Source organism: Taeniopygia guttata, chromosome 1 (assembly GCF_048771995.1).
Source record: "Taeniopygia guttata chromosome 1, bTaeGut7.mat, whole genome shotgun sequence".
Taxonomy (NCBI): domain Eukaryota; kingdom Metazoa; phylum Chordata; class Aves; order Passeriformes; family Estrildidae; genus Taeniopygia; species Taeniopygia guttata.
Genome location: NC_133024.1, coordinates 13,358,095 through 13,371,704, shown reverse-complemented (window position 1 = coordinate 13,371,704; position 13,610 = coordinate 13,358,095). Strand labels below are relative to the sequence as shown.

The window sequence follows — 13,610 nt, the reverse complement described above, 5'->3', positions numbered from 1 at the left end:
AATCTCTGAGTGTCTTAGTAGTAATTTGAAGTAAATATTTAAAGAGAAATGATTTGGTAACAATTAGTGAGTACTACTCAAAAGCACCAGAAAGTAAAAAGGCAAAAATTTTCATCAGAAAAAACAATTAAAAGACTTCCCCACAGTCACGCTATAATACAGGGACCCAAGATAAAAACAACAACAAAAAATCCCATAGGGGCTGGGAATCCATAAAACCACTCACAAATTACTTGGCACAAGGTCTTGTGGTGGAGGAGAGCCAACCTGAATGCAATATAAGTCTAATTTCTTCTTAGTGTTACTAATTCCAGAACTATTGGGAACAGATGCTTTCAATATGAACTTGAGGGATAGGGCTCTGGAATTAGGCAACCATTAAAACTTAAATGGCCCAGGGCTTCTATTGTTTTCAGAATCACACATTTACCCCCAAAACCCACAACAACAGTCTGACATATGGATGTCCACACACACACAGTAGCAACTCAGCATTCACACTAACAAAACTGCATTGTAAGTGATAAATGAGTTCAGGATTGGTGGCAGTAATTGTGCCAAAGAATTTCAAAGTGTGCTCAATATTTGTGATTCAGTCCAGTAACAGAGTTGATTCCTGCACTGGATGTAGTAATGGAGTGAAACTCAAAGATAAACATCAGAAATCTTCATCTGTACAGAAAACTGCACCAAAAAAAAAAAAAAAAAAAAAAAAAAAAAAAAAAAAAGCTTTACATATTCATTTTCTGTGATATCCCCATTGTCTAACAAATTAATATAGTTTTAAAAGCCAGCTTCTGTCAAGTGTGTCCAGGGACCTGGTCCAAAGTCAATGCTAAAGTCCATTACAGCACTTTGAATTCATTAAAATGAAACTTGTCTCTTCTCTGTTGGGTGCTGAGTGCACTTCTTGACCTGATGTGTATACAGCAGAGACTTGTTAGCCACAAGAAAAGAAGCATACAAAAGAAATAAAATGTCTTCCTCAAATTGTCAATCTGGGGGATTTTTCTTTCTTTTCTTTTTTCTCCCCTTTTTTTGATATATTCCCATAAAGATTTATATTCTGGCCTTTGTTGTCTGGGATCCTTGTCTCTTACCCTTTATGCCAGAAAAGGAAATTGTACATTAAGGTAAATTGCTACTCCTGATACTTCTTTCCCTTGACTGATGGTTTTCTATTACAGGCTTGCAAGAATTCAGACTGGAAAGAAACCCAAGCATCTTGATTGAAAAGATTTGATACATTCTTTTCAAATTCATGCTATCTAAATCACAGCAGGATGACTTGTAATCAAAGTTTTTCAAAAAGAACATAAATTTGGGGAAAAGGAAAAGGCCATTCAGCCTATTGCAAGTCATCCTGGTTAACACAGTTCTTCCAGAATAGTATCTCCCTTCTTCTTTAATGACCCTAGTGCCTCCAATTCCAAACTTGGCACAGTAGGCTATTGAAAAATTGTATTTCTTTTTGAGTGAAAAGTACTTCCTTGTGTTGGTTCTGAATTTCATTTTTTCAGTCAGTCAGTTCCAGTTCTGCTTCCCTGTTCGGTCTTTTATAGTCAGCCAAACAGTGAGTCAAGTGTTATTGAATAAGGTTTTCCACCCTGTATTTCTCAGAGTAGATGAGTTTGTAATTCTCTCTTTTTCTCAATTTTGCAGCAAGAAAAAATGAACTCAGCTGTGATTATGAGACCGTGGACTCCAAACCAGACTTCTCTTCCACTCCTTTCCTTTAAAGGTATGTTTGAAGCTAATCTTTTAAAACAATGGCATTTGATTTTTGTTCACCTGTTTGCCTTTGCGGACTGCTGACACACACCCACGTGCCAGCCCCTCCAGGCACTGTGACACCCCCTATCCTCCACAGTGCACTCGCTGAATCTCACACAGAAAAGGCATCTCAAATGACTAACATAGAAAAAAACCCAAAAACCCAGGCATGTGAATAAGCAACTTATTTCAGTGCTCTGAAAAATGCTAAAAAGAAAGAAAAAATACCTTAAGAATACCCTTTTTTGTATTCACAGTCTGAATAACTTCATGTGCAAAAATTAATAGGTCGGGTTAAATAATCTCCAAAGTCACTCTCTGTAGATTTTGCTTTTATTTTTTTTTTTTTTTTTTGTTCTGGGAATGCTATAGCTTCAAGTTTCACCAAGGTCATCTTTCATCCAAAAAACTTAATATAATTAGTATCAATTCTGCATTTTGTGAGGCTCACACTGGAAGTTATTAACTGTGTTTCAAGTGGAGTGTCAGAGAAACGAAGGGCAGAGAGAGTAATCTTTTCAGCTTCAAAGGCACAGTTGATGACTTTAGTTCACTGGTTTGTGAGAAAGATGTGCATTTTGTATTAAAGGTGTTAGCAATACATTTGAAACTATAAGCATTTTTCTCTCTTTTTTCTTTCCTCATTTCTAGAACTTGGCACCACTTCAGTCTTTTTTTTTTTAACATCCCACATGGCACTGGAACAGTTGCTTTAGATGTCCTTGTTGTTAGTTATAACAATATTTAGTTGTACACTTTTTCTTGTAACTTTATCAATATCCTGACACGACAGAACTTGCCAAAATCTGCGTTATGCAGTTTTAAATATAAAAAAAAATCAGTTTTTGTGGGTAGTGCATTTAAAATGCCATAAACACCTCTCTGAATAAAGTAGAACTAAACTTTGTGATCCCATATAATACAGCAACAGTGAAGGACATTCAACAGTACCCATTTGCTTAATCTTTCTTCCTGCTGTAAGAAATCCAATATATTGCCCTTAAAACTCATCATTAAAGATGATTTTGACAACATCCTTAAAACCAAATAAATCAAAGTCTTAATAAGATCCTAAAGATCATAGATTCAATTATTTCCAGTGAAATTCAAGAATCAATTTCAAAGCATATTTACAGAGTCTTCTTTACAATAAATATTTGCCTTTGAGAAGAAAATGCATATGGAACGTGAAGACTTCAAGAATCAGTCTGTGGTTGTTAACCTCAAAGACACTGAAGTGAGAAGCAAGGCTCAAGTTTGCAACAGTGCTGAAGGGAAACACCAAGGGGAATTGCAGATTCTCTGTTTCCTTAGGTCCTAAATTAAGTCTACATATGTTCTGGTGCATGCTCTTTAATAAAATAAAGGTTTCTGTGTCTCATTATAAATCTATGAGACAGAAAACTATACAAAAATTTAGGCTAACTGACCCAGCAGGTCCCCCTTGACTGAGCAGATCACAGATTTTATCTGTGAATAACACACCAAAACTACATACAGTCCCACTGAAAATTAATGAGCTTATCTATAGGTAAATTTTTACTTAGAAGAAAGGAAAGTACAGCCTGTTTTTCTGTAGAGGAAATACTTTGGATGTCTGCAAGCCATTGTCAAGCTTATGGTGTGTCACTGACACTACACTGAAAATTGCCTGTCTCTCTTTGGACTGGAAAATCCAGATACATCCACTTCAGAGCTACATGCAAGTGAGATGGGATAAACTCATTTAACCAAGCTGCTTGTAGAGATGTCACCAAAATCTTTTGAAATCAGTAGAATTCTGGCTTTTAAAGCAAGAGGTACAAAACCACACTTTTAAAAAAGTTATTATTTTGAAAATCACATTTTAAGCCTGAAGAGAGGAGGAAGCTAGTATGAATAATATAGTTTTCATATCTTGTTTACAACTGAATGTTTAAAACCACTAGCTTGAGGTTAGCACCCAACTAGAGGTCAGATGAAAATGGTCAGTGTGACATCAGTACACGCTGACTCTGGTGTAGCACTTTACACAGAGCTGGTGACACTGATGACTTCAGTCCTTCTTCCCAGGGACTTTTTTGGAAATGCCTGTGCTTCCCTGCTAGCTGCACCTGGAGGCTGAGCAGAAGGAGAGCTAACACCTTACAGCCTGTGGCACCTGAGGCAAGGTCTGAGGCTGAACTCAGAGCAAAGGATGCTCTTGGCAGGCACTAAAAATGCTTCCAGCAGAAGGGACTCTTAATTTGGAGAACTTCTTGCTCTGCCAGTTTACAATAGAGACTGTCAGACTGCATAATTCATACGCAGTAAAAAAAAAAAAAAAAAAGCAAAAAAAAAAAGCCAAAAAAACCCCCAGTGTGATCAGAGCTTAGGCTGGGAATGTTTGAATTCCTGACGCATTGCTGAAGCCTCTCCGGAGCTCAGCTATATAATGGAATCTTTATCAGACCATCAACCAATTGTGATACTTATCTGCACAGCCTTGCATTTTGGGTTAAGTGATAATCCATCAAGGCTGGAAATCACTGTGTACTTTTTAAGTTGCCTACTTCATTACTGCAAGCTGACAGCTGGATGGATTTGTTAGCGCTAGAAATATTTGTCCCAGACACAAAGAGCAGGTTCCTAATATATGATATTACGATATTTTCTTTCATGTATTCAGCATGCCTGTGTAGCTTAATCTATGTCTCATTTATGATATTCATTTACTTGGTAAACTATTCAGATCATGAAATCTATCTTTATTTGTTCCAGAATGCAACAGCCTCATTTCATGAATAATATGACCAAATAATGTGTAATAATGACAATGGTCTTCATCTTATATCATAATGGCTGTTAAGCACAGAAAATTGCCATTTTATAAATGGCACAGGTCTCTGCTTTAGTTTGTAAAGGTAAAAATTGCAAAGCAAAAGTACTTTTCATGGCAATCTCCTAGTACTTTTCATGGCAATGACCCACTAGCCTCATGTGGGTCATGTTGCCAGAAGTTTTTTTGGTGGTTAGACTGCATGAGTGGTGTATATGTTGCCTTGAGGATTACTCCTGGATTGATATTACAAATATAAAGCATCTTTTAAAAGTATCTGAGAACTGGAAATTCCACACAGAAGCCTTTGGGTTTGATTTTGGTCTGCTCACAACAGATATCAGAGTATTTCTGTTTCCATTTTTCAGCATGTAGTGATAATGCAGTTTTATATTTAGTTTCACACTGCATGAAAAATTTCCTCCTTCCAGAACCACATTCAGCTGCTCTTACTGCCCTGTTGCCCCTGAAACACAGGAAGATATCTCATGTGGATGCACCAATACCCCAAATTCCTAGCCATAAAAAAAAAAAAAAAAAAAAAAAAAAAAAAAAAAAAGTCATTTTCATACTATATTTGTACAACCTCTTGCTTGGAGTTGGCATGGTTTTGGTCTGTGGTCACCATGCACATGAACACACAAAGTTTGCCATTATTCTAATTCTGTGGGGACACAGAAATCTGTAGGAATCCAGCCAATAAAGTATGAAACTGCTTGAGAACATTTGTTGTTTTGGTTTTTTAAAAATATTTTTGTTTGTTTTGTGGGTTTTTTTGGGGGGGAGGGGTGTTGAAGGGAGGGGTTTAATTTTTCTTTTTTTTTTTTTTCCCTAGATTATGTTATAAGAAGGTTTTCCTGGCTCTGTATTTATCAGAGCTGAAAACCAAAGAGCTCTTTGAGTTAGAACAGATGATACAAGCTCTCTGTTAATCTTAAATCTCTGAACTTTGAGAATTCACAGCACTAATTGCACCACTAAGCCTGACTAGGTGAATGAAACCCTAATTAAATAGTGCTTCAGAAAAGGAACAAAACTGTGCAACCCCTAAAACAGGCACTGTGAATGACTAAGCCTGATAAAAATATTGCTGTAGAACTTAAGAAACTCCCTGTTCACAACAGGTATATTTTGATATTAAAAAAAAAAAATCCAACAGTTTGGTCTACCAGCTGGTTACAGATGCTAGGGAAGGTTTTCCAGCCATTACTCAGCTGTAGCTTGTGGATGTTTCACCTGAGTAACAGCTCTGACCACGACAGCCCTGTTCAGAGATTTTGGAAATGAGACCTGGAAAATAAGTTTGAGATCTCATCATGGTCTAACATAGGTTTATCGCGATTTTTTAACACACCATTTATACAGCTGAGGAACAAGTAGATTGTAAAAATAATGGTAATGAAAGAAATCAGTATAAAATCAAGAGATGGCATTTCTTGAAAGATGGATGATGATGACTTGAATGTCTAATGGAAAAAAAAGTATCTAAGGCTGTTGTTTGAATCTCAAATTGTTCATCTTTCTGACAAATCTAGACCTTGGGTAAGCCAGTAGGAGACTAATGTAAAAGTAGGTAGAAAGAAGAAATAAACCTAGAAAGTTCTAATTTTCCTACACAGTTTAAACAAACCCAGCCACAAATTAGGTTTTATGTTACTGCTACAGCTATAAAGTAATATATAAATGAACTGGCTTTTAGCTGGCTGTCATAGGAAACTGCTTTTAATGTTAGACAAGGATAATTTTTATTATCAGAGCTGAATGTAAGTAAGCACGCACAACTATATTTAAAGTGTAAGTCTACCCTTATCTCCTTTGCCTCTCACATATTCTATAGCTTTTCCTTGCTTTGTTGTTTCTGTCTGCATCAATATCTCAGCCTGCCAAGTTATATTAATCAGATTACGAGAAAAAAAATAAAATCATAAGGAAAGAACTGATAATGTTTAGCATTTTTTAATAGGAAAAAGTATGAGAACTACAAGTATTGTTCAGGTAGTTTCTGCATTTAAGCTGCCTGTAATGACACAGTTATTCTATTACAGTTGGATTTAGTTTTTTTTTTTTATTTTTAATAGAGACTTTAAGGTAAAACTAGGAAAAAATAAAGAAAGTAACCTAATTTTTTAGCGAGGATGGTTGTCAGTTATGCTATTAAATAGAAATATTCACACTTAAAGTCACAATAACATCCTCAAACCCCTCCTTATGCCACTGTAAACTCTGGAGTTAAGCTCCACAGATTTCCTTTAAGAAATCTTTATTTTATACCATAGCTAAACCAAATAAAAGCAAAGTGAATTATAATAAGGCATGGATTTCACTGATATATAAATGTGTGCATTTTTTGGCTTTGTGGTCACCCTGACAAACAAACTCTTGATCTCCCCAGTGCAGCTGCCTGGGAGCAGCATCACGTCTGTGCTGCACACAACAACTTATGGAGATGTTTTCAGGCATTGCTATATAAAGCTTTGAACGTTCTGGTACAGTCATCATCCAAGTGAGTCAGATGAGCCTGAGTCACTCTGATACGTGCCATCAAATGGAATGGATCTGTCTTTTGAGATTGGGATTGACATTGTCACATTTCCACCTGTTTGGGTGGTGATGGTGGAGGCGAGAGTTCAGTCTTCAGTTAAAAGTAAAAAACAAGCAAGTTTTATAACCTCCTTTACTTTTTATGTTCCTTGATAGAAATAAGGATTTAAACAAAACAGAACGTTCTGTTTGTGCGTGTGTTTGGGGGTTATTAACATAATGACAGCCCATGGGAAGGTTTTATGTACATTTGTGTGCACAGGCTTTTTCCCTCTGTGAATACAGAAACACAGAGCTGTTCTGACTTGAGGTGGCTTCTCCTAGACTGTTAATCACACTCCCTCTCCACCTACAGGTCTTGGAAAGATTGGCACAGCACCACCTGAATTAAATTTACACTAATAAAGAATACCTCTAATGGAAGCACCCCACTGCTGGGGCAAATCCACAATCCTCTTGTGCCTCTTCCCAACCATAAAAGGGAAAAATTGCATGGATCCATGCACAACTTTCACAAATAACATTACATCAATCTGATAGAAAGACTGATGTAGACACTCATACAGTGTATAATTATTCTTTCAGTACTCCTCCAGATTTGTTTCTTCTCATACATTTTATTCTCATTTTGTCGTACATTCCTCATCACGGTTATTAGGCTTTAAGATACCCTTGACAAATATATAAAGGCCAATATTCCTCACTGGCATCAAATTATGTTTAGAGTTTTTTGAGTCAGTAGGTAATGTACCAGTAAAAGAATAATTAATTCCTGAAGGACTGAGAACAAAAACAAGCATATGTTTTCTGAAAAAGTGAAAAGTTTGACTAAACAGAAAGTTTATGAATTATCATGCTGTCATCCAACTGGATCAGTAGCCTTTTTCATGTTGTTTACTAAATGCCAGGCAGATTAGGACAGCAATGAATCACAGGGTTCCACAATTAACTGATGACTTCTGGAGAATTTTCTTGCTCATGAATTAAGGTTTTTGGTAATGAGGAGGTACAATAATCAAAATGCAAAATGCTTTGGATTCACAGATTCCATTGGCTTTTTACACCCTGTATCATATGCCTGCAAAGACATTTCCTGGGACTGGATATGAAGCAATGCGCACTCAAAGTGGACTATGTAAAAGTCATGCAGAGAAGAGGAATGTCTTGTAAAACTTACCTGAGGAAAGTCCTAAGAATGAAGCACTAATTTCAGAACAAAATTAGTGAAATCTGTCTAGAAGATTTATTGTGCCAGCTATGGGAAACCCAGTTCAAAGATATTATCAAACAGCATACACTGCTACCATCTGCAGAAAACGTGTTTCCTTAAGACATGATCCAACAAAGAAAGAGAAAGAAAAAAACAAACTAAAAAAGTTTGATGTTTGAGAATATATTGATAGTTTCTCAACTTAATGTCCTTATATATTCTTTCATGTCAAAAATCTTATTGTAATACAAGGCAGAGGTGTCAAAGGAAAATATGTTTATGTGATACTTTTTGCTCAGCTAGCAACAGGTAGTATTGAAAAACCTGATCTTCTCTGAAATGGCTTTTATGTAATTTCTACCTCTGTGTAGTGGGTGCTCTGACATTGGAGATGAGGTTCAGTCTTGTATTCAGCATGGCAGAACTCCTTGGAAGGCACTGAAAGTCTGTGAACATTATTGTTTATGGGTCCAAGACAGAGAAGGGATGAGGAGACCCAAGGAGATGCACTTTGTCCAACCCCCTCTGCCATGGGAATAAAGTACTTTGAAAGAAAGTCAGGATGAAGGAAGTCATAGATTAAATAGCTGAATATCTGAAGTCACTGTCTCCCATGCATTTGCAAAGTGTCTCTGCTAAATGTCTTTGCCACTAATACAGGGAATCGTTTTCCCCACTGAACTTGGAAAATACCTCTTCATCAGAGTCATATTGACTTCTGTTTTGAAAGCAAAACCAAACAAGCTGGTGCCTTCAGCTTCTTTGCAGAGCATATCTATGCTTCTGTCCTTGTTCTTTAATCTGGCTCCATTTGTGGTCATTTTTCACTGTGACATCCCCTCCTACCCCCGCATAAGAACTCCAGTTTCCCCTGCAGTCTTCTACTGTTGGCTAAAACACCCATTACTTCAGCCTCGTCCCCATTGTTCATGATTAATTTCCTTATTTTTGTTATTCATCTAGTGTATCTCTAAACACTTTAATTTTGTTAAATTTCTCACAACTTGCTAATTTCATTTTGCACCCATTTTCATGTTTGTTCCGCATTGATATCTTCCATTTTTTATGCTTATAATAACCTTGTTTTTGTGTTTTAGTGAGGTTTGATATCTTAGACTGTTAAAAAACCCAATTTCATTAGTTTATTACATATGTAGTGTTTTCTCTCTCTGCATTGGGATAAACTATCATTTTCCTTTCAATACAAGATTTTGAGGAAATGGACTTCCCACACTCATTTGTCCCTTTGATTATCTCCCCAACAGACTCCATCTACCACTTCCTTGAGACTGAAGTGGTCTCATCTTTTTGGCCATTTTGCTGCATTCACTTCTTTCTTTCTGGGAAAAGTGAGTGCTCATGTTTCAGCAATTGATCACTCAATTTCCTTTCTTTTACTTTCTATTAAAGCAGCATTGCTCTAAGTGTAGCATCAAATTGCATGCATTCTCCCATGGGTTAGAGCTGAAACTTAGAAGAGAATTCCCCCTTTTCAGACCATTGTATTGACGCTGAACACACAAATAGTGAAAATGAACATTCCACAGAAAAGACAATGAGGCCCTAAACCACACTTAGGAGGTGAGACAATGCATTAAAAACATCAGTACAATCATAACAATGACATAGTTATGACCACATAACAAGCAGAAGAAAACAATTCATGAAGGGCAGCAAACTTCAGCACAGCACACCAAGAGCATCGTCCTTCCAGGATGTGAGCCCTCAGAAAGCTTGAGGCTTCTGTGCTTTACACAAACCACTCTTTTATAAAGACACAACAATTCCTGTTGTTCTGTTCCTTTTCAGGAAATGTTCTGCCTGAAACCTCTTAGACCCATGAACACTGGGCTGTTTTTCATGGTCTAGCTTTCCTTTTCTGAAGGAAAAAGACTACTACAACACTTTCTCTCTTCCTTAAAATAACAGATTTTCACATTAAAATATTAAAGATAATATTTTGGTAATATTAAAGATAATATTAAAGATTTTTAAATGTAAATTTAGGTCCGATGTCAGTTTATCACATGAAGGCCACATTATTAAAATGTCTGTGCCCTGCGGAGGAAGAATTTGGGTGATCTGAGACTATTACAATCTTCAGACTTGCAAGTTAGGCAACTACAAGTCTAGTTAGTTGTACAAGTTTAGTTAGTGCAAGTTAGTCACTACAACTGACTACTAACAACACATCCAGAAAGAAAAGATGTCTTAGCTGTCTTAACTTTCCTGGCCTAACTGCATCTCGTCATGTCAACAATTGCAGTGTGGTAAAATAATATAATTTTCTCTCTTCTTGTGCAACGAAAGCTTTCAAGAGACCACATAGGAACCTTCTGCCATTTCATTTACCGCAAGAGATTTGTAGCTACCCAGAAGATGATAATCTGCAAAACCTTCTGCACACATCTTCCCTATTTAACAGTTATCTGATCAGCCACTGAATAAAAGAGTAAAATAACATCTATATTTTGCTCATAAAGAAATGAAGCATTACTAGAAACATTTGGAAAGCTATAACAGCAAAAACCCCAGCAGATGGGGGTCAGGGAGGGGAGAGAGAACTTTTAGCTCACTTTAGCTCTGGTGAGATAACAACACCCCTAAATTAGGAATGCCTTAACTGCAAAAGGCTAACAAGGGTGCATCGCAGTGCCTCTTTGTTATCAAGCAAGACTTCACCAACAGAAATTCCAGTGCTGAGACACCTAGCTCGTTTTAAAATGGTAGCACCCAAAATAACCAGTCTTAAAAAGGTCACGTTTATTTAAAAATAGCTTGCTTGCATTTTACATTAAAGTTAATTTACTAACCTTAAAAATTAAATGCAAATGTATACAAATAATTTAAGCATCCTGTCAAAGTTCACATACACACTGCTAGAGCAATGACAACATTCAAGGTCATACGAAATCTTTCTTAACCCACCTATCACCCTTTGGATTATTCTGTTAAATATACACTGAACTGAATGCTTGCCCCCTCTCTTAAGCAATTTATATCCTTGTTAAAAAAAGAAAAAAAATCAAAATCAAAGCTCTAATTTCCTATTTATCATGTGCTTCCCAGGCCATAACAAAGAAGGATACTGTACCTCTGATGCTGGTGGCTGTTGCCGATGTGGTTGTGCTGGCTGTTAAGGCTACATTGGTTGTGACTGTTGCAGTGGTAAGGGAGGGGATGACAGTAGTGGGAAGCAAAGTGTTGAAAACATCTGGTGAGTGGAAAAAAAAATATAAAATAAAATCATATCATGCAAACAAAGGAGAACCATAATAGTGGTTTAATTTGTAAATACAAGTATGTTGAAAATGACTAAATTAAAACATGATTAACGTAAATTATTACAGGTACAACAGGGTACCTTTAAATTCTTGACATTTATCACTCTCAATTTTTATAGTCAATCTTTGAGCACACAGAATTTAACAATCTGTTAAAATGACCACATTTCCACAGAACGAGAGAGTGACAGTTTAAGTGACAAGAATCCATTTCTTCGCTGAGCCATTTTAAATGTCTCACGTAGTAGAAACCATATACAGATGAAACATGCTGTGTCAGAGTGGGAGATGAATAAAACAACACCATCATGCTAAAATAAACACACACATGTTAACAAGAAATGGCTGTATGTTAAAACACCCACTTTCAGACAGACTCAATGAAGGGAAAAAGGGGAGAAAATTCTACTAACTATAAGAGCTGCTTTTTCCGGATTGCTTTTCTTCTTCCCACACATTTGCTTAAGACACAGTTGTCTGCTAAGATCCAGAGCAGAATATATTTCAAAATCTTTACCCTAATTTGCAGGCACAGTCATATTTCAGTCATCCTTAATGCTTACAATTTATTGTTAGTACACATCAGTATTTTTCTAAAACACCTTCAAACTGAAAATCAGAAATTATAATAATATTACTGATAAAAAAGCATGCATGCAAGTCAGAAAAAAAATTCATACAAAAAATGATGACAGCATCCTATAAAACCCTTCAGGTTTTGCTCAAGCAAGTGCAGGAACGCCAGGATTAGAAGCATGACTGTTTCTCTGTAGAGGAAACGACAACACCTGATGCAGAATGCTCCAGCACAGAGCAGAACATAACCAGATGTACACATATAAAATACTTTGATTACACTGCCAAAAGCAATAAAGACCAATATGACTTTGCTTATAAGGTGATTGCAGGTTTTAAAGAACAAAAAAACCAAAAGCTCTGAAGAGTAGAGAAAAGCCCTTCTGAGAAGACATAAGCATCTGACATTTTTCAGATTATTTATATTGCAGGTTTGAAAGGGAAAGAACTCGTTTCTCAGCAGTTGATGGTGAGCAACCCATTCCATACTGATTTCACTGAAAATATTTCTGAAGGGTGCTATTCAGTGCAATAAAAGAGCAAGAGTTTGACCCACAATCTGTCTTCCCTTGCTCTGGAAAGAAATGCAATTGGTCCCGGAGTACCATCAATTCAGACTGAAATCAATGGAAGCTGAAGTAGCTCAGAGCTTTTCAGTATTGGGCCCTACAGAACACACTTCAGACACAGAATCTTTGACTTCAGCATTGCATAATTACTCTCTTAAGGCTTCAAAGTAGCAGGCTTACCTTATTTCCATGCTAGATGACAGATTATTTTCCAAATATAAAAGTCTCCTTGTTAGCTACTCTGTAAGTCACCTACTATTTTCTGTATTCCTCTAGATAAAAAATACCCTATGCTCTCTGGAATCTATACCTGTGTGATGTTCTACTTCTGAAGCCAGAAGAAAACAAAGATCCATCTTTCATCTCTACACTGATTTTTAGTCTAATGTACACTGATATTTAATCCAATTCCCAGTATAAAATATTCTCAAGACAGAAAAATTAGAACAGGCTTTTAAAACCCCTCACAACTGTAGCCATATGAATCACCAGAAATAATGATAATATTACCTGGAGTATGAGTACCACAATAATGAAATAGAACTGAGTATAACAAGCATTAGAAATAAATTAACATGTTAAAAAGATACATGCCACATGTGCTGATCTATGCAATTTCTTCTCATAAAAGGAAACTCCTTCCCTGATAAGTATCTGTTAAAAATTAAATCAAAGAGAAAAAACCCCCACCTACTTTATAAGGAGATCAAAACCTTGCTTATTAGGAAAGCTGTATGCATCATTCTTGTACGTAAAACTAATTAGTGTGACTCATGGTTCCATTCATTATCTTTCTTAAATACCAATTACTTAAGACTGCAATGACAAGTTATGGTTTTATGACAGAGCTATCCAATCTG

General features: G+C 36.4%; 1 protein-coding gene across 4 annotated transcripts in view; it reads right to left on the bottom strand.

Annotated features, from left to right (window-relative positions):
- CADM2 (cell adhesion molecule 2) overlaps nucleotides 1-13,610 on the bottom strand; it is a 585,014-nt gene that overhangs the window by 37,785 nt on the left and 533,619 nt on the right. For 2 of the 4 annotated variants that reach the window (XM_030263057.4, XM_030263065.4), the window contains one exon: nucleotides 11,416-11,535. The exons of the other annotated variants lie outside the window; for them this stretch is intronic. In XM_030263057.4, coding sequence (XP_030118917.1) covers nucleotides 11,416-11,535 — 120 coding nt within the window. The remainder of the gene's footprint in view (nucleotides 1-11,415; nucleotides 11,536-13,610) is intronic. 4 annotated transcript variants of the gene reach the window in all.